Consider the following 21588-nt stretch of genomic DNA (forward strand, 5'->3'; position numbering starts at 1 on the left):
AGAAACATAACAGATATCAAAAGAGGAAGGGAGAATAGAGACGTATTTAATACAATATAAATGGATAAAAAAAAATATAACCCATTCGAGATAGTGGAAACAAAAGTGGATACTGATTGTAAGAGGTGAAGAACAAATTATAGGAGTAAACCCTAAGTAGTTACAAACATGCAAGCTAAATCAGAACAGTTTGGAATTGAAAAATCAAACATGCAAAGAAGAATATGGCATGAGGAAATCAAGAGGACAATGTACAAATCTTCAGCGTCAAATAAAGTAATCGAAAACAAATTTACATTTAAAAAAAAAAACTAGATCTACTATAAAATCGTTCATGTATACTAAAAAATGGTTAAATCGACCAAGAAAATGGTTAGATCTGCCGAAATATCGTTAGATCTACAAGAAAAGCGTTCGATATACCCGATCTAAGAAGAAACCAAAGAAGTCTGAGAGGAATAGACATACAAAGAAACAAAAAAAAAAAATAAAAAAATAGACATACAAACAAACCAAAAAAGATAAACAAAGAGATGAATATGACACATTCCAGCTGGAGGGAGAATGAAGAGACCAGATGAAGAAAACAAACCGAACGGCGAAAGAAGGTTGAAGATGAGAAGAGAGAGAGGTGATTAATGAAAACGCATGACGGAAAGAGAGAGAGGGGCAGAGTAATTAAAACACTGCAAATCGGGAGTGAAACGAGGAGAGAAATTGAGGAGGTAAAATGGTGGGCTTAAAACCTAACATTTTAATTTGAGTGTCCACCAAACACAGTGTAGGCTTTTTAAGCCCACCCAACCCAACACCAACCCACCCATCAAACATCCCCTCAGTGGATCTCTATCAAGCCCCCTGAAGAAAAAAGGAAAAAATGTGAAAGGTAATTTTGCATACCAGGATAATGATATATTCGACCCATCCTATAACAGATTTGAATGTAGCACATTTTTTCAAATCTCCTAAAGAGAAAATTGGCACAATTGATGGCATAACAAGTGTTTTTTTTTTTTTTTTTTTTTTTTTTTTTTTTTTTTTTTCTTCTATTTTCATGTTTTTTCTTTGTTAATGTTAACTTTTGTATATTCCAAGTGTTTTTTTTCTTATTATAATTATTTTCTTTTAATGAAGAAACATGGATCATTTTCATATATTGGGTGATTAAAAAAAGAGCAAAAAATATCCATGTCTGGCAGACAATGCAACTACACACAATATTTACAAGTAAAAATTACTTCTCTAAATTGACAATGTTGGAAGCAAACGTAAATACAATATCAGGTTCTACAAACCTGATTGAAGATTTGGAAAATAAATATTATTTTGCCTAGAGGAATAAAATTTACAACTACTAATCATTGTTTTCTAGTCAATCAAAGAGAAAATTGCTAAGTTTTAAAGATATATGCTACAATGATTATCATATTGGGACTGATAGAAAGAATAATATGGAGTATCTTTATATCATATTTACTGTCTCATATGAAAAACGTTCATTGAAAAAGTTGTCCTGCTTTATCTTCTGGATTATATTATAATCATATACGAGTAATTGAAACATATGCAATAATGAACCTGAAGTTGATGAATCCAGACATATTTACAATTTGACACGACAAATTAGGTCATCCATAGTCTATAATGATGAGAAGAATTATTGAGAATTCAAATGAACAACCATTGAAGAGCCAAAAGATTCTTCAATCTAATGAATTATCATGTGATGTTTGTTCTCAAGGCAAATCAATAATTAGACCATCACTAACCAAAGTGGGAGTTGAATCCCCTACATTTTTAGAACGAATTCATGGTTATATAGGTGGAATTATGAACCCATTAAGTGGACCATTTAAATATTTTATGGTATTATTAGATGTATCCAGCAAATGGTCACACGTGTGCTTATTATCAAGTCTAAATCTTGCATTTGCAAGATTACTTGCTCAAATAATTAAGTTAAAAGAACAATTTCTTAATTATACAACAAAGAGCATTCGTCTTGATAATGCTGGTGAATTTATATCCCAATCTTTTGATCATTATTGTATGTCAATTAGGATAAGTGTTGAACATTTTGTAGCTCATATTCATACACAAAATAGTTTAGCATAATCATTTATAAATCGTTTGCAGTTAATTGTTAGATCATTGCTTATGAGAGCTAAGCTTTCTACATCTATATGAAGACATGCTATTTTACATAGAACGTCACTTGTACACATTAGCCAGTAGTTTATCATAAGTACTCTCCATTACAATTAGCTTATGGCCATGAGCCAACTATTTTCCATCTGAGAATTTTTGGATATGCAGTATATATATTCCAATTGCTTCACCAAAACATGCTAAAATGGGTCCTCAAAGGAGGTTAGAAATATATGTTGGATACGATTCCCCATCAATTATCAAATATCTTGAGCCCTGATGGGGTGACTTATTTACTGCACGATTTGCTTTTCATTTTAATGAGACAAATTTTCCAACAATAGAGGGAAGAATTATGAAGTTGGAAAAAGAAATTACATATACTGCATTGTTATTGTCTCATTTAGATCCTCGTACAGATCAATGTGAACTTGAAGTTCAGAAAATAATTCATTTTCAAAATATAGAAAATCGGCTACTAGATACATTTATAGATGTAAAGAAAGTAACTAAATTACATATACCAACCGCAAATGTTCTATCAAAATTTGATATCCCAACACAGCAAATTGTCACTAATGAGTCTGGAACACGCTAGAAGCGTGGTAAACCAATGTGTTACAAAGATGAAAATCCTCGAAAAAGAAAAATAATTAATAGTCAATAAAACTTGGTTGAGGATGAAAATACCCATGAAGAATCCTTGACATGGCTGGTGAGGAAAGCGAAATATCTAAAGATAATAATGAGATTTCAATAAACTATGTCATGATAGGGAAAAAATGGAACTGAACTAATGTAGTTATTGACACTATTTTTGCATATAATTTTGCTCTTTATATTATATCTATAAATGAGGATCCTAAACTAAAATCTGTTGAAGAAATGTTGATATAGAAAATATTAGCTTCGGTGGAAAGCAGCAATCGAGGCAGAATTAAACTCACTTTGAACATTGGATTTTTGGACCAGTAGTTCGAAAACTAGAAGGTGACAAACTTGTAGGATACAAATGGGTATTTATGAGAAAATGAAATGAAAATAATGTGGTCATAAGATATAAAGCAAAACTAGTTGCACAAGGTTTCTCACAAAGACCTGCTATTGATTATAAGGAGACATATTCTCTAGTGGTAGATGCAATTGCATTAAGATGTTTAATTGGTCTGACTGTGTATGAAAATCTAGACATGCATCTTGTAGATATCGTCACAACATATTTATATGGATCTCTTGATAATGATATTTATATGAGAATCCGATAAGGATTTAAGGTACCTGAAACATATAAGTCAGATTCCCGAGAACTGTATTCAATAAAGTTACAGAGATCATTATATGGATTGAAACAATTAGGATGAATGCGGTACAATTGCCTGAGTGGATATTTTTTTAAAGAAGGATATCAAAATAATTCAATATGTCCATGTGTTTTTATAAATAAATCATAGTCAAGATTTGCTATTATAACTATATATGTTGATGATTTAAATATAATTGGAACTCTTAAAATAGCTTTCAATGGCAATAGAATATCTTAAGAAAAAAGTTTGAGAAGAAAAATCTCAAAAAAAAAAAAAATCCTTAACTTGCAAATTGAGCATTTAACATATGTAATATTTATTCATCAGTCAACTTATATAAGAAATGTTGTTAAAAGATTTTATATTGACAAAGCACATCTATTGAACATTCCAATGGAAGTTCGTTCACTAGATGTGAAGAAAGATATATTTCGACCACGAGATAATAATGAAGAACTTCTTAGTTCTAAAATATCATATCTTAGTGCAATTGGTGCACTTATGTATCTTGCTAATAATACAAGGTCAGATATTGCATTTTTAGTAAATTTATTAGCAAGATACAGTTCTTCTCCAACAAAAGAACATTGGAACAATTAAGAATATACTACGTAATTGCCGAGGAACAATCGATATAAGTTTGTTTTATCCAAACAAATCAAATTTTGTTCTAGTTGGTTATGCATATTCTAAATATTTATCTGATCCACACAAAGCTAGATCTCCAACAGGTTATCTATTCACATGTGGAGGGAGTACTATATCATGACGATTAGTGATACAGACCATAATAGCTACTTCCTCAAATCATGTTGAAATTCTTGCAATTCACGAGGCAAGTCGAGAATGTGTATGACTAAGATCAATAACCAGCACATTCGTGGAACATGTGGTTTGTCTTCTAGTAAAAATCTTCCAACGATGTTATATGAAGACAACACAACACATATAACTCAAATCAAATGAGGATATATTAAAGGAGATAGAACAAACATATTTCATCAAAGTTTTTCTACACTCGTGATCTTGAAGAAAATGGTGATGTCACTATACAACAAATTTGTTCGAAGAATAATCTAGCATACTTATTTACGAAGTCATTACCTACCGCAACCTTGGAGAAATTGGTGCACAACATTGAAATGCGATGACTCAAAGATCTCAAATGTTTTCATAGGGGGAGCAAATATATTGTATTTTTTGGAAGTATAAATTATATGAAATATGTACTCTTTTGCTTTCATTGAGATTTTTCCTAGTAAATATTTCATATATATAATGGACATCTGAAAGGGAATATTATATAAATATTACAATAAAATAGATGTTCATCCTTCATGTCTCTATGTGTCTCTGTACATGTTGGCCATTTGTCTTACAACTAGTCCAAATCAACTCATCTTTTACTTGTCAAATTACCTATAAATGGAGGCATTTGGTGGGGATTCATACCATTGAATTACGGAGGAACTTATAGTAAATGCCTATGATAAATAAATGGCACCCACTCCATGCCACGTTAATTTGACCATCATCTACATTGTTCAGAGATTTGTTTACTGTAATAAAGAAACTTATCATTTTGGTTTAAGAGTTCATATCTCAAAATTCAGATACGTATTAAATCAATATTATAGGTTAAATAGGTACAATCACTAAAATCCATGTAGCCAAAATAAGAACTAGAGGAACAATGGCATTCAAGATACATAATCCAATAAGTTAATGCAGGAGAAAAACAGCAGAACTAGGGCAAAATTTTCAACTGAAAATAAAAGAGCTTCGTTCCAGCAGAAGAGCGCAAAGAGAGACCTCCTTTTATTTATGAATAAATAAATAAAAACAAAAATAACCTTCACAACTTGGTTTTCTAAGACTAAAGTATGTAAGCCACCATTCAAATCTACACAGCTTTCCACATCATTACTCTAAACTTAGTCCCTCCCACCAAATTTTCCATATTGCTGATTTCTCCTCCAAAATCAAAAAAATATCTCCATGTCATAATAACCCAACCCAAGGCTCCTCTCTACTGCAGTATTTTGTAAAAACTTACACCTTGCAGGCAAAAGATGAAGATCGAAAAATCTATAGCGCCTGCGGTTTCACCTTCCAAATGATGACCAGAAAATTCTCGGCAGGTTCGAGAAACAATGCGGAATTGAGAAATGGGTTGATGATGTTCAGATTTGCAATGCCTGGATTAAACGCTTTCATTCATATCAAGCACCCCAAAATGAAGCAGCATTCCCAGTTTCCTCACAAAAGAATCATCTACATAAACGTTAACAGGACCAAAAAAAAGGTCAAGAAGCTTAGCCACGGTGATGCATTGTAGAATTTTTTTTTTCCCCTCCAATCTTTCGAGGACCCGTTTGATAATGTGCATGTCAATCTTCTGTTTTTTTCAAAAGAAAATTCTTGTATCTTATTTCTTGTTTATGGTTTTCATACTTGCAAACTATTTGAAAACATTCCCATTTTCTTTTCTTTTCTTTTCTTTTCTTTTCTTTTCTTTTTTACCATAAGCGACCACAAAACTCACAATAAAATTATTTATCAAAATTAAATCCTCTTCATAAAAATTTTGATAAAATTAACGTCATTAAATTATTGCTTCACTAACATATTTAAACACGTCAACATGCAACTTGAATAGCTACACATTAAATTCAACTCGTCCATTATTAAAATCCAACCCACAACGAAATCCATTTCTTCCAAGTTGTGTACATCCACATGATTAAATACGTTAATAAAACAATAATTTGACAAGACATAAGATTTTTGTTAATAAATTTTAAATATTTTTTCCCTAAAAGAAAAACCCATAATTTTCAGGGGTAGAATTGAAATTTTTAGAACGCCATAGTTCAAATTGAGAATTACCTGAAAAATTACGGACTACAAGGAATATTTATTAGAGAGAGAGAGAGAAACCAACTTTCATTGCAAAACAATATTTTTGCCTATTCAGAACTTTCATGAGGAAGAAAATTCCATGCACAATACAAGAGCGATACTAACCTATTGCATGCGTTCACCTGCCTTGAACCACTCTGTAATTGAGAACCAAATCCTCTGGCTTCTTCCAGATGTAATTCCTAACTGTGGCTAAACTCATATCAGGAGACAAGACCTGTATGTAACCAAAAATAAATAAATAAATATAAATAAAACAGAGATCGTGTGTAAGAAGAGCTGCTAAATGTAACACCAAAAAAATACAAACCAAAGATGCGAAGATACTTAGATACATAACAGCAAAAATGAACTTCAGCACCCACATTCATCCAGAAAGGTGAGAAACAAAGGTAAGATTGACTAGACTAGAAGCAAAATTTTATCTAGTTTTAACCAGAGACACAAATTCATTCATTCTGCACTTCAGAAAGACACAATTTTCTTTTGATTAAAAACAAAGGATGAATATGCAAAATAAACAAAGCAGATGATTATGAAAGAAACTTGGCGGCCAAACAATTCAGATGAGATTATTATGAAAGAAACTCAGTGGCCTACACCATTTCGATTCAAATTCAGTTACCAGAGTATTTTAATAGTGTAAAGTAAGGTTTAAATTGGAAGGGCTTTAATTTTCCAGCATAGTTCTTTGTTTGTCGTTGTTTGTCTATGGTTTAGTTTGACTTATTTTCATTGCTTTCGGTATCTTTGTAATCTGATCATTAGTCTCTTTTCATTATTTCAATGAAAAGTTGCATTTTCTTTTTTAGAAAAATGGTGTAAAGTAAGTTAGAAAAATTGGAAAATGAAACAAAACGGTAATTATATTTCAACCTGAGTTAAATAAGAAACGTCTAATACAACTCAGTACCACAACTCTTTTGAGTGCCTGAACGCCTAGCAAAGAGGCTACATTGTTATCCTTCCACACGGACGAGACAATGTACTTTCATTTACCTGATTATTGCATAAGATTTCTATAGAAGGCTTAAGCTTTTGCCAAGGCTTTAAACCAGACCGAAATGATCCATCTCCAACTGTCGAAGAGAGTCCAGGACCAAAAGGAACATCTGGAGTTGCATTATCCAATGGCTTGTCAAGAACCATCTTCTCTATGACATAATTTACAACCTACATTATTAAAAGGCAAATGGATTCAACATCAAATTCAATCAACCTGAAATTATAACACAATTATCATATTTCAAATTCTCCAACAAACGTAAACTAAATTTCAGCCACAAGTAATCAAGTGCACTAGAAATTACACAGTAGATTGTCAGGTGACTGGATGCGACTCGTTGGTAATCCTGTAGCAGACTAACGCAAAAGACTAGGTCCTGATATAAGTGATAAATTACACAGGGTTGGCAGACATTTTTTTTTTTTTTTTTTTGGAGAAGGAAACAAGACTTTTCAAGCCACGCCCACCTCCAAGCACAACATAGTAAGAGGGTTGGGTTGGGTATAAAAATCCCTTTCTGCCAATAAATTATCCATCTGGATGACCCAACGAAAAATCTATCTAATCTGTGAATCTTTTGGTACCACATGATATAAAATTTGTACCAATTACAAGATCCTAATAGGAACTAGTATTGAATTTATTGTGTGCAATTTTGTACGCAAATTTGATGTCAATGGCAGAAAAAAAATAGTTGCATCGACCCATTCATCTAAAAGTTTCTCCATTGTTCGGATATGGTACTTATCTTCAATGGATGCCAAATTATGAGCTTATTCGTCCATGCAAAAAAAAAAAAAAAAAGGCTCGCCGAAGATGGTCATAAAAAAAATAATAATAAATAATGTGTTTTTGTTTTTTCGTATGTATTCACTCTCTTCTTAAATCTACTTTAATCTAACTTAAAATAAGTATTATAACAACTAATTGGACATTATCATAAAGAAATAAATAAAAATAATGTATCTTCAACGTATCCGTATCTTAGTTTTTTAGAAATTGGCATATCACCATATCCTATACCCATATCAGTGTCTGTGCTTCTTAGACAGCCTATCACATCAAAACATCCTGCTACCTTTCTAGACCTAGCAATAGCAACCCCTATCCTATAGAATCCAAATTGGGTTCAAATATGATAATTACTATTGTTCAAGTTCTTTAGTTGACTGAATTTGTATCTTCAAGGGTTGCATTCTTACGCCTATCCACTAGGCCATGTCCATTTTCCAGATTAGCCCATTGGGTTGGCTGCGGCCTAAAGCTCAGCCTTAGCTTCAACGTTTAGCCTACTCAAAAATTGAATCTCAAGGATGAACTCAAATATCTGCTGGGTGGTGTCGCAACTACTCAAATTGACAGCATCAATCCTTCACAGAGTATCATGTAGAAAAGCAAGAAATTTCTCATGTGTAGTATTGAAATGAGTCGCCCGTAAGCCTCATAGAAGAAATTTCCAAAATTCTTCCCAACTTTAAATCAGATGGGGTCTTGTAACTGCTTCCAATTTCTCCAAAGCAATTGATTAACTATGAAGTGCTGTTTGACTTAATACCACTAGCCATTGGAATTCCCCCTTCGAAATTGATTATTCAGTTTTCATATCTATTTCCTGTATATTGACACACCGTTTGATCTAATGCTGTTACTACTAGTTCTTCTGCTACTCCGAAATTTGGTTCTTCCACCAGCGCTCTTCCCAATTCTCTCTCATTTTCTCTACAAATAGAAGAATCTCTTCTGGTCTCCTCATCCCTCCCAATTCTATTCACCATTTCCACCTTCTTCTTCAACTTGTTGAACTTTGTATTCTTGGAAAGCTCATGCCACCGCCCCTAGAACTCTTGACATCGGTCTCCTATCGAACCTCACTTTTCTTTTCTTTGTTTGATATTTGTTTATGTGATAGAATCAAGCAAATAGCATGCAGACTAGTTGATGAGTGAAAAGTAAATTAACTCCAGAAACCAAATAATATAGTAAACTGCCTCTCCCCTCGGTAATTTTCAACCAGATATTACAGTTACCTAAAAAAGACGACAAAAAAATATACACGTTGAAACTGTCGATCTGGGGTTCAACCTTAGAAATCCTCTTTATAACTATAACTTGACCTCTTTTTATAAAATCAATTAGCAATCCCTACTGGAATTTTCTGCCGGGATGGAAGTTTGTCTTTCCTTCTATTTTTGTTCTCAACATTTCATATAATTAATGAAATGTTGTTATTTTATGATATTTAAATAATTTTTCTCTGGGTGATTTGTTGACAAAGAGGAAAGAGAAAAAGACTTGAGAGAATATAAAACTAGATTACCCTATTGGTCTACCTCAGTGTACTTCAGATTTTAAGTATAAAGGGTGAAAGACTATTAGAATATACATACTTTTCACAAGGAGAAGTGCTCGCAAATATTTGAGTGAGTATTATTTGCTGATGTGATGATAATGAAATGCAATGCAATGTGTTTCTTCTAAAGAGAAAATACTCGTGCAAAGCCACCAATGTAGCATAAAAGTAGTAGTAGTAATAATAATAATAATAATAATAATAATTTAATTATTTACTTAATTAGAAAACTGACCTTATGCACTCTCAGAATACGAGGAGCGCTTAGTTTTCCTTGTGTTAGGATCTGAATGGAGGAACCTTCACAAGGATGTAGATAAAAGCTGCACCTGCAGGGAGTATTTTAAATTAACACATCAGCAAGGAAACATCGGATGGATTTATCTCAACTAACACAATAGATATTTCTTTACATCTTAATCACTCTAACCCTACTAATAAGCTTGAAAACCACACCCAGCGTATGCCATACAAGAAATACTGAAAGATGTAGCACTAAAGGAAGACCTTGGTTCGATATAGCCAAAAACAATGCATTCTTCAAATTCATCGATATGAGTCACCTAGCCACCTTTTTATCAACTCAGTATGCCAACAGATTTTGGATGGAGATATTATCCTCCTTTTGATGGCATACTGCACTCCCCAATGACATCATCAGTCTCCTCTCATATACTCTCGATGGCCATCCATTCATTAAAGAGAAAAGAGTCATGTGGATGCACTTGATTCATGCCTTTTTACGGATTACATGGAAGGAGAGGAACAACTGCATATTCAACAAGGGAAGCTCTTTTGATAGTTTTTTTGAAATCATTGTATATCATGCCATCACTTGGTGCAAATGCAGATCTTTCTACAGATCATAGAATCTATCTTCACTATTAACCAATTGGAAAGATCTTTTGTGACTCCATTTGGTTTGGCTTCGGCCTTTTTTTTTTTTGTAAATTTCATTCAACAATGAAATTTGTTACTTAACCCAAAAGAAAAAAAAAAGGGAAAAAGGGAAAAGGTGGGGGCAGAATTGAATCTTGCAGAGAGAAATTGGTGGGATCCTCTTCTTTGGAGGAATCTTTCCCGGACCTATTCCTTGTATCATAGAGGAAAGATGACACGGAGGTAGGGTGTTGGAATATAGAGAATAACAATTAGGACCTTGGCTTCAGAAAGGTAATCATGAATAGAGAATTTGAAAGCGATGGCAACAATTGATACTTAAGAGCTAGGTGATGTTGCGGACAAAACACTGTGCTCCCTTTAGATATCAAGGGTTTTCCCAACAAGATTCACCTTTATAAAGCTGACAGAAACAAGCTAAAAGCTGAATACCCCCATGGTCACAATTCGATATGGAAGTTTAGTGTCCCAAAGCTTAGTCTTGAAGTTTTATAAAATCTTAAATAAAGCATGAAAATTAGAACCTTTCTCCTTCCTCCTGCAGCTTGTGTTTGAGGGAAAAAGAAAACATAGAGCATCGCTCTAAACATAAATAGAACAAGGGATCAAACCTCACTAGGGTCTCTTTCCACCCCTCTAAACATCCCACTATTCCGTCATCCATAAAACCCACAAGGCTGCACAAATCCTAGCAAGCCATATAAAGCAACCCTTCTCTCGACGAGGTGGATTGAGGAGGAACTACTCAATAATATCACTAGTGTTCTTGTGTCGAGCATGCAAGAAACCAAGCGTCCAGGGAAAAAAATACAGTAGAACTCGCAAATCACAATGCCAAAGAATATGGTCTGGATCTTCCTAAACCTTCCAACAAAGAATATAGTAGAATGGCCAAACAAACTTGCCAAGTAAAGAACCTTACTTTCCTAGGGATCTTATCACAATGCAGCTTGTGTTTGAGGGAAAAAGAAAACATAGAGCATCGCTCTAAACATAAATAGAACAAGGGATCAAACCTCACTAGGGTCTCTTTCCACCCCTCTAAACATCCCACTATTCCGTCATCCATAAAACCCACAAGGCTGCACACATCCTAGCAAGCCATATAAAGCAACCCTTCTCTCGACGAGGTGGATTGAGGAGGAACTACTCAATAATATCACTAGTGTTCTTGTGTCGAGCATGCAAGAAACCAAGCGTCCAGGGAAAAAAATACAGTAGAACTCGCAAATCACAATGCCAAAGAATATGGTCTGGATCTTCCTAAACCTTCCAACAAAGAATATAGTAGAATGGCCAAACAAACTTGCCAAGTAAAGAACCTTACTTTCCTAGGGATCTTATCACAATGCAGCTTGTGTTTGAGGGAAAAAGAAAACATAGAGCATCGCTCTAAACATAAATAGAACAAGGGATCAAACCTCACTAGGGTCTCTTTCCACCCCTCTAAACATCCCACTATTCCGTCATCCATAAAACCCACAAGGCTGCACACATCCTAGCAAGCCGTATAAAGCAACCCTTCTCTCGACGAGGTGGATTGAGGAGGAACTACTCAATAATATCACTAGTGTTCTTGTGTCGAGCATGCAAGAAACCAAGCGTCCAGGGAAAAAAATACAGTAGAACTTGCAAATCACAATGCCAAAGAATATGATCTGGATCTTCCTAAACCTTCCAACAAAGAATATAGTAGAATGGCCAAACAAACTTGCCAAGTAAAGAACCTTACTTTCCTATGGATCTTTATCACAATGCAGCTTTTGTTTGAGGGAAAAAGAAAACATAGAGCATCGCTCTAAACATAAATAGAACAAGGGATCAAACCTCACTAGGGTCTCTTTCCACCCCTCTAAACATCCCACTATTCCGTCATCCATAAAACCCACAAGGCTGCACACATCCTAGCAAGCCATATAAAGCAACCCTTCTCTCGACGAGGTGGATTGAGGAGGGACTACTCAATAATATCACTAGTGTTCTTGTGTCGAGCATGCAAGAAACCAAGCGTCCAGGGAAAAAAATACAGTAGAACTCGCAAATCACAATGCCAAAGAATATGGTCTGGATCTTCCTAAACCTTCCAACAAAGAATATAGTAGAATGGCCAAACAAACTTGCCAAGTAAAGAACCTTACTTTCCTAGGGATCTTATCCTATCCTCCTACCGAAAAGACCAATGCTCCTTGGAGAGAAGGATCAACCAGACTACGAAAAAAACGACTTACTAGAGGATCTCTCCAAAGAATTGAGACTCCAAACCCTCAGATCCCATCTCCCACGCAAGGAATGACCCACAAGCAGAGAAAGAAGAGATGTCATATTCGTTGCTTTCCTATTGAAACAAAGTAACCAAACCCGAAAGAAAAAGAATAGGTGCTCCTAACACACTAAGAAGTAAAAAACAAAATGACTTTTTTAGGGAAGACAGATGATAAAGACAAGGAAACAAAGAGTTAAGAAGCCTCTCCCCGACGCAATGATCTTCCAAAAAGTATGTTTCCTTCCCTTTCCCCAACACACGATGAACCAAATGAACAAAAGAATGGAGCTCTTTATAGATATCCTTCCACAAGTTCCGGTGAGTGCCTTTAACCCCCTCCAAAGGTCCTACAAAATGAGGAATCAATCAATCAATGATTGTAGTTTTGTCTCAACCCATTTCTTCTTTTCGCCTTCACTGGGTTTCAGCATGCTTTGTTTGATAGGAAGACATGAGATATTGTGGACCTTTCTTTGCTTGAGGAGTTTTGTTGTATTCTAAGGAGAAGGGACGTTTGTGTTTGGAATCCTAGTGCATCCAAAAGGTTCTCGTATAAATTCTTTGTTATTTGTTTGGTTAATCCTTTCTCCCTTAAGTGATTCAACCTTTACCTCATTGTGAAAGGTAAACATCCCTAGGAAGGTTAAGCTTTTTGTTTGGCAAGTCTCCACGGGACTATTAAGGTGTTAGACCACAACTTTGGCAGATTTGGGAAGAGAGAAATTTGAATATCTTCTCAGATAACTTCTCAAATGTAAGATTTTTTGCCGTGTGTTCATGTACAGCATTCGCCATCCACCTGGAGTGGCAACCATAAATCTTTCTTTTTTACGATTGGCAACCACAAATCTTTATGTAATATGTCCATTATTCTGTTTTTATAAAAATATTCCCATTATTCTTATTGACCTACAAGGGAGCTTATTTTTTAATACGCCTCCCTCTTAGTCTTAGGGATTCCTCATCCTGCACGCCGAAAGGCTTTCTCTTTTAACTTCTCTTCATGATTGACTGGGCGGCGGCATAAATTTCGTAAGTATGCACTATAATCTGTTTTTTTATTTATATAAAATAAAATAATAATAAAAAGAAAGAAAGAAAGAAAGAAAGAAGTGTGTAGGAAGGTGAGCATTGAATTTGGAAATGTACTTGGTATTTTCTCTTGGAGGTAGACGGTTATTCAAAACGCAGTCCAAACACCACCATGGAAAGTCTTTCTCATCTTCCGTTCCATCCAATTCAGTAATCTTCCTTCTCCAGGGACCACCTTGCAAACCTTCCGTAATGATTGAAGGGGGAGAAACTGTTGAAAATTCAAATGGAGGATAGACCATGGAGTCATTTTCGGCATTGCTATCTGCTTCAAGCCTTGAATGGGAAAGACTTCTTGCACTAATATCCTTCCCAGAAAGAACTTCTCCATTAGCCGAAGCTTGTGACCCAAATCTTTGTTTTCTTTTGGCTAACCAATGAGCCATGAGTCCTTTAAGGGTTTCTCGAGCTAGATTAACCTGAAAATTAAAAATAAAAAAATTCAGTACTTGAAGATAGTTGAATAATATCCTATGGGAAGATGAAAAACGCTCAAGCTATCAATTGATTACTCCTTCCATCAATCATGATTCAACTTCAGTAACCGAGAACAGTTTTTTAACTCACCATTCATAGTCAAATGTCTTAGCACCTTTGACATGATGACTGATGAGATAGTCATGAAACTACATAATATCCAATGTCTCAGGCAAGATACTTGAAGGGTACTAAATACATTATCACTTAATCGATTCCAAAGATCCTTTAATACATCCCGTCCTTGGTTTGCTCTCTCTCTTTTTTTTTTCCTTTGTTAATTTCATTAACAAGAAACGATATTGTTCTATGACTACAAATGTTATATAAGTATTAAATAGAGAGCTCCAAGGCCACCTTATCATCCTCCGGTTTTCCTGTAATATTGAGGTCTGCTGAATACATCTCTGCAGAAAAGCACTGGGGAGTGTCCAGATGAACTGACAAACTCCCAAGCCTGGTATCCACAGTAAACCATGCAGGAATGCTCACCTGGAGTCGTGTCAAATTCAAAGTATCACTGTCCATCCAACAAAAATGGTAAAATTATAATACAAGTAATGTATAAAAGAAATCTTACCATCTCGAATAACTCTTCCTTTTTCTCTTCATATGAGACCTAAAATGTTTAATTAAAACCAAAAAAAAAAATGCAATGTTATCGAAATTAACATTTGACTAAAGCATTTTAGATGTCACTTTGTTTCACAGAGGAATTTCACTCCTCCATGTGTCCATCAAGCTTCCCCACACCCCAACACCACCCCCCCCCCCCCCCCCCTTTCAATGACCATTGACCACATCAAGCATTGATTTGTGTTATTGGCAATTCAATTAATTTTAGCAAAGTCATAACGGACAAGAATGACTAATGCAACCTTTCCATAATCTTCAATTACAATGCCCCTGGTAACCTCCCATAGCTTCACTGAACCTGCAGCATCCTGTAATGGAAAATCACATCAAATTTCAGGTACCGTCCATCATACGAATAGAGAGGAGAAAAAGGCATATATGCCTGTAGAGAGTTCGCCATTTAAGTAATACAATTACCTTTGTCAGGATATGCCTCCTATTATTTAAAATTTCATGCTGAACAATTGCCGGAGCTCCAGAAATGGTGAAGGTTGGTTCTTTATATACAGGAACCTATAAAACAATTTAAGAAAATCATTTACCTCATTTTTCCCAAGTCCAAGAATCATAATAAAAACTATCATTGAAATTATAAATATTAAACACAAGCACGCACACCAGAACTACAAAAAAACCGTAGAATTTAGTGGAAAGTTAGTGGAAGACCAGAACACATATGTAACCTTTTCTTTACAACAAACAAAAAATTTCATTGATATGACGGAAAAAAGGCCAAAACCCCACAAAACCCAGAGAAATTACAAAAGCGCTGTTCAACTGACAACCATAAAAGACAAGTTGTGTCTAAAAAAAATAATATCCAAATACCAAAGTACAACGAAACAAGAAATGAGTACATACACAACTTAGTCATTAGGAAAAATGAGATAGCAAAACCTTGAATAAATGTAATCAGGTAAAAATAACTAAAAGAATTACTCACAGGCGTAGATCCTTCTAAGGAAGCTCTTGCCCTAGAAAATGATAGATTTCCAGCTAAGAATGAACCACCCCTTTCGAAAACCTTCTGAGGGTTACGCCCTTCAGCTGGCCATCTATGGATAGAAGAATCTGTAGTTGCAACCCATATATTCTCATCATGTATTGCCAGTTGTTGAATGGGATATTCCCCTGTGCAAAGCAAAAGACTCTCTCTCGTCGACAAGTCTGTTACATACAACTGAACATAAACAGAAATGGTCAATAAAGATAAAACTAAACATAAGAATCAATTTTTAAAAAAGAAAGAAGAAGAGGAAGGGAAAAAAAAAATGAGAGGAAAGATGGAAAGAAAGAAAAATCTAACAGAATGGGGACTTACAGAGAGGTCTCTACCACCACTATAAACATGGCTAAATGATGGTGTGCTTACTAGTGCCCAAACAGAATCAGTATGTACTGCATAGGAATGCACACATCGTTGTTGACCAAGATCCCAAAGTCTGCAAGGAGAGAATTACCGGCTTCATATTATAATGCTTGAAATATTTTCATTTTTTTCTTATAAGAAACATCAGAAAGACAGACTTCCTCTCAAAAAAAATTTTAAAAAAATAAAAAATAAAAAATAGAGAACAACCTGACGGGCCAGGGAAATGCTTGAAATAATTTTATGAGAGAAGGAAAACACAACATTGATTCGAGTTACATAAACATTACAATAAATGAAGTGGCAAGATTCATCTACCTGATCATAGAATCAGAAGATCCTGATAGGCAGAACCTGCAGCCATGAAAATACTATTATAATTCCAAAAAAATAAAAATAATATGGACAAAGCAACAAGAGTGATACAATTGCAAAAGATAGCTCCAAGAGGAGAGAGAAAGGGGTGGTTTCCAGCAGTTTGCTCAAGCTCTTTTTCAGAAGTCATCAGTTAAGTAGCAAATATTTAAGTTCGTATGCATTGAAAACCACTATTTAATAGGAACTTGTGAATTTAGAAAGAAAAATAATGATCATTTTCCTGAAAAAGAAAAGTCACCTATTTTCATAAATATATATATATAAGAAGAAGAAGAAGAAGAAAGAAAGATAAGTCACCCATGAATGATGAAACATAAGAAAAACAACACTGCCAAACACGTTTTCATTGATTTTTTATATTGGAAAACATTCTTAAACACAACTCCCTACAACAACCCGAAAATAATAGAACCATGATACAATGCGCAGTTTGGAACTTCACTTTCTAATAGAGATATGAATAATGTGATGACTTGACATATAGACACTTCCGAGAAATTTATGGAACCACTTTCAAGGAATGGAACTTACTGTCATGACAACTAGGTTTTAGTAAAACACCAGGAAAAAAAATTGTCCAAAGAGAAAAGAAAGACTCCAGATAACCAACCTGCCAGTTGAGTCCAAAAGTAGAGCCCTAATATTATCCGTATGTCCTCTTAACTTCATAGTCTTCGAACCAGTTCTTGGATCCCAAACACGAACAACCTAGCAGAAGTGAGAAGAAACAGCTAACTTTAACTGACAGTAAAGTCCAATTTGCAAGCTTGGGATAATTAAATATGTCAACCAAACAAGTGTGTGCAGGAGTCAGAATATGCCTTTTCAGTTCCACCAGAGACGAGAAGCGTCCCGCTGTCATTCATTGCTAACGCATAAACTGATTCCTTATGGCCTTTTGCAGCAATTGGAACATAACCATGAGACTGATTTGCGTGTGTAGAAATGTTGTTACTAGAGCTGATAGTGCGTAAACTTGTAACTGGAAGTGAATTTCCAGAAGCAATGATACCATTTGAACACTCATCATCAGTTGCATCATTTGACTTCGAACTTGGAGCATATGCAGCCTCCAAATCCCATATGAAAACCTCCCCTCCAAGACCTCCCGATGCAACAACATTGCTCTATTATGCATGATACTACGATAGGATCAGAAAACAACCCACATAAAATAAAATACTAGTCCCAAACAACATGACAAAATCCAACAAACTCACTACAGGCTTTCACATACAGCAATCTTTTCATCAGGGGATACCACAAGGTTTACACAAGTTTGGCAAAGAAATTACATTTTTTTCTGCTGCAGCAAGACAAGTCACATAGTCAGAATGCTGACGCAGAGTCTTAATGCAACCTCCATCAGATAAGCAATTCCACGTCTAGCATAGGACAAAACAATATATCAAAATAATTCAATCAAACCATTAACAGCATGACAGGAGATGGAAAATAGAATGAAGAATATCGAAACCAAGAAACCTTCACAGTGCCATCTGAAGAACAAGAAACAAGCCTATTATTGCCTACAAGGACCGCATCATTAACCTGAAAAGTAGGAAAAGTGCTGTTGTTAAGTTAATCTTTTAGATGCAATACCTTCTCTTATGTTATTTCATTATCACTTTTTATCTTGAATTACTATTTCCAGTATCACCAACAATTCCTTCTCAATCTGAAATAATACCTAGTCTTATCCCAAAAAAAAAGACTTAGATGCTATATAGAAACCAAAAAAGGCATCAAAGCACTATGAGTCCACAATAAACTATTATTAAGAACAGAGAAACCTATGGGAGAAAGGAAAACGTAAAATAGAAATACCCAATCCACATGAGACTCAAAGGTGGCGGAGCAGGAGGCTACATCTTCAGCTAGTGACCATCTTTTCAATGTACCATCACGGCTCCCAGTAAAAAGGTAATCACAGCCATCAATAGAAGACTTCGGCACAGCCAAGCAATTTATACCAGCAGAATGCTACATAAATTGAAAGATACAAAACCTGTAAGACTAAGTGTGCAATGCATTTGGATTATAGTTCTATGGATCTAATTACCTTTCATGCTATTTATTGGTGTTAATGTCAACACCCATTTTCGGAATATAGTCTTTCTTCTTTAATTGTTAATTGGAAGGCTCTTTTGTAATACAACTCTAGGTGTTTGGAGTTTTACTCCTTTATTTCATTCATCATTTCACTTCTCAAAAAGAAATTAAAAAAAAGGGAGTGCAATGCAATTACATTTTAGTTTAGATGAATATAGACTCAAAAGAATCTAAACTAAAGCAAATAGCATATCTAAAGGAAAAGTGTAGATTATGAACCATGAAAAAGTTAACTCCAGTGCTATACAAAGAGCCTTGAAGCACACACATACATGTGCCTTCCAGTGAAGCCCTAAATTGAAAAGCCGAGCTTCATTAACTAGAAAAATAATAATAAGTTTAACTAAACGTAAATGCAAAAACACTTGCCTTTAGGGTTTTTGCTTCTTTAAAATGAAAAATAACTAACTGTTGGTTGTACATATGTTGATGTGTTGTAAAATAATTAAAGATTTTATTTTATTCTTAATAGGATACTTTCCTTTTATTCTCCTATATAAGAAGGCTTTGTATCTCATGATTATACAGTGGAATACAAAATATTTGATTCCTTTCATGCTAAGATTAACCATAAACATAAGAAACCTTGCGTTTATGATTTTTTTTCCTTCTTTATATAATTTGCTAACCCTAAAAGCAAAAATTCTTCTAAAGAAGCCCTTGCCCTAGAACTTCACCCCTTCTTTGCACCTCCTACTTAAGCTACAGAAAGTTATTGCACTTCAGTGCACCTTGAACTCTAAAAAACACTGTATAGCTCAACTTAATTACCTTATCCTTTATTATATATATAAAAATATATGGAAAAGGAATAAGAATAGAGATCTCTGGAGGAACATAATCAGATACTAGGCATGATAGCTCTCTCATAAGCTCCTTCTCAGACTAAAAGTAAATAAACAAATGTAAACTACAAGCTCATATGCAAATGTAAACTACAAGCTCATATGTAATAGTAAACTCAAATAAGAAACATATTACAGAACCAGAAGCCTTCATGGGAAATAATTGAAGCATTGAATAAAAAGATCGCATTTCCCTCAGTTTCCAAGCCATCTTTGTTAAATTTACATGAAGGATTGCATAAGAAGTTCCAGTTAATTTATGAACTCGTGTCAAATGCAAAAGTTAGATATATCATGTAGCATAAGAAAAGGACATAGACAAGGGCTTGATGCTCCACAAGAAGGCAAATTTCATGTATAGGTTTTTCAAATTTTGGTACTGTATATGCATACAAAAGCATGACATGTCAATAAATATCCTCATGAGAGCTTCACAAATTGATGTCCAATTAATGTACATTTAGTCCCATTTTCAAATAGTGGTTCTTATCACGACGATGATAAAGGCCTGAAATCAATCGGTATGCAAAAAGGAAATATGATTTTGATACAGTAATAAAATTTAAAAACCCAAAAAAAAAAAGAGGAAAAACATTACCTTACTATCATTGGCGTCACTCAAGACATACGTCAACCTCTTCTCCTTGCGGGGGCGAGAAGAATTGGATGTATTCCCTGCACTACCCACTCGGTGCATTGCAGAGCTCACTAAAAACACATAAAACAAACAATTAACTGGCAAGGTACTATGGCAATACAAACATCCAGCATCATAACACAGCAAACCAAAACTTAAATGTCCAATAGGAAACTATTTCTTCATCACTTAATATGCTATAACATGTACTTCACCAACTAGTATACCGATCATTATAAATATCATTTAAAGCATTAAAATGAAAAACCCAATCACCTTCAGAAAGTTAATGTTGGATTCAAAATAACATATGCGGTATCAAGAGGGAAAACTTCCTCTGAACTTATTTGAGCTTCAAAACAATCTTAAAATAAGGAATCATAAATGAAAAACCAAATTCCCAACCGCTGCCAAAGATTATATGGCAGCGGGCTTCTCTAATAGATTTCCAATAAACATCCCGAACTAACCAAGAACAATTTCAAATTCCAATACCACACCAAAGCTACAGAACAAATCACCAAAAACTAAACCAGACCCATTAGAGTTCTCAAACACCCAAATAAGCCAAGGAGGACAAAACTAAAATAGAAAAGAAAAAAGCACAAAAAGCCCACATAATTGATCTTCGCAAAACACAGCAATCAGATCACAGAAGTGAAATTTGAGGCCTATGAGCAACTAAATTCAGACTAACTCCACAACACGGAATTCAGAAAACAAAAATCAGACCAAAATAAATGTACGTATGATGATATCGACGAACACCCACCGAAAAAGAAAGGGAGAGAGAGAAGAAAATCAGACTTAAGAGCACGAAAATTACGGTAGATGAAACGAAAGCCTAACCTTCAGAATTGAATTAGAAGCTGTATTCAACGATTCTGGGTTTCGTCCTTCTTGTTCCACTACGGAAGTTGCAAAATATTTTTAGAAAGAGAAAATCCCGTTGAAGAGAGAGAGAGAACTATGAACTGGGCTCTCTCTGTTTCGATTTTATTGTGGCCTAGTCTTTGACTCGGTTTTTGGGATTGATCGAGGGTAAAATTGTTACACAAAAAACAGATAAAACTATGCAAAATCGACGCGCTCGATAATAGAGATAATCTGTACTCGCGATCCTAGCCCTAGATTGTTCGTATGGGGCCG

The 21588-nt window shown here is 34.7% G+C and overlaps 1 protein-coding gene across 1 annotated transcript; it reads right to left on the reverse strand.

Moving 5' to 3' along the window:
• Nucleotides 1–5249: 5249 nt before the first annotated feature.
• On the reverse strand, nt 5250–21588 carry LRS1 (Transducin/WD40 repeat-like superfamily protein). Its single transcript, XM_039034146.2, has 19 exons — nt 21289–21588; nt 20401–20510; nt 18673–18828; nt 18331–18396; nt 18141–18230; nt 17667–17972; nt 17456–17553; nt 16786–16821; nt 16420–16540; nt 16042–16278; nt 15516–15611; nt 15341–15406; nt 15043–15081; nt 14820–14954; nt 14043–14404; nt 9966–10059; nt 7374–7547; nt 6480–6591; nt 5250–5726 (listed from the first exon to the last, which is right to left on the reverse strand). The coding sequence occupies exons 2-18, from the start codon at nt 20497–20499 to the stop codon at nt 6493–6495; spliced, it is 2274 nt and encodes a 757-aa protein (XP_038890074.1). The 5' UTR covers nt 20500–20510; nt 21289–21588; the 3' UTR covers nt 5250–5726; nt 6480–6492.

This window comes from Benincasa hispida, chromosome 6 (assembly GCF_027475165.1).
Source record: "Benincasa hispida cultivar pf3 chromosome 6, pf3_genome.v1.1, whole genome shotgun sequence".
NCBI classification, from domain to species: domain Eukaryota; kingdom Viridiplantae; phylum Streptophyta; class Magnoliopsida; order Cucurbitales; family Cucurbitaceae; genus Benincasa; species Benincasa hispida.

Excerpts from the sequence above, each read along its gene's own strand:
- LRS1 (XM_039034146.2), bottom strand. The coding sequence starts at position 20,499 with ATGCACCGAGTGGGTAGTGCAGGGAATACATCCAATTCTTCTCGCCCC. Across the intron at positions 17,973-18,140 it reads TTGCTGCAGCAGAAAAAAAT|AGCAATGTTGTTGCATCGGG; the intron begins GTAATTTCTTTG and ends CATGCATAATAG. Across the intron at positions 16,541-16,785 it reads TCTTCTGATTCTATGATCAG|ACTTTGGGATCTTGGTCAAC; the intron begins GTAGATGAATCT and ends CTCTCCTTGCAG.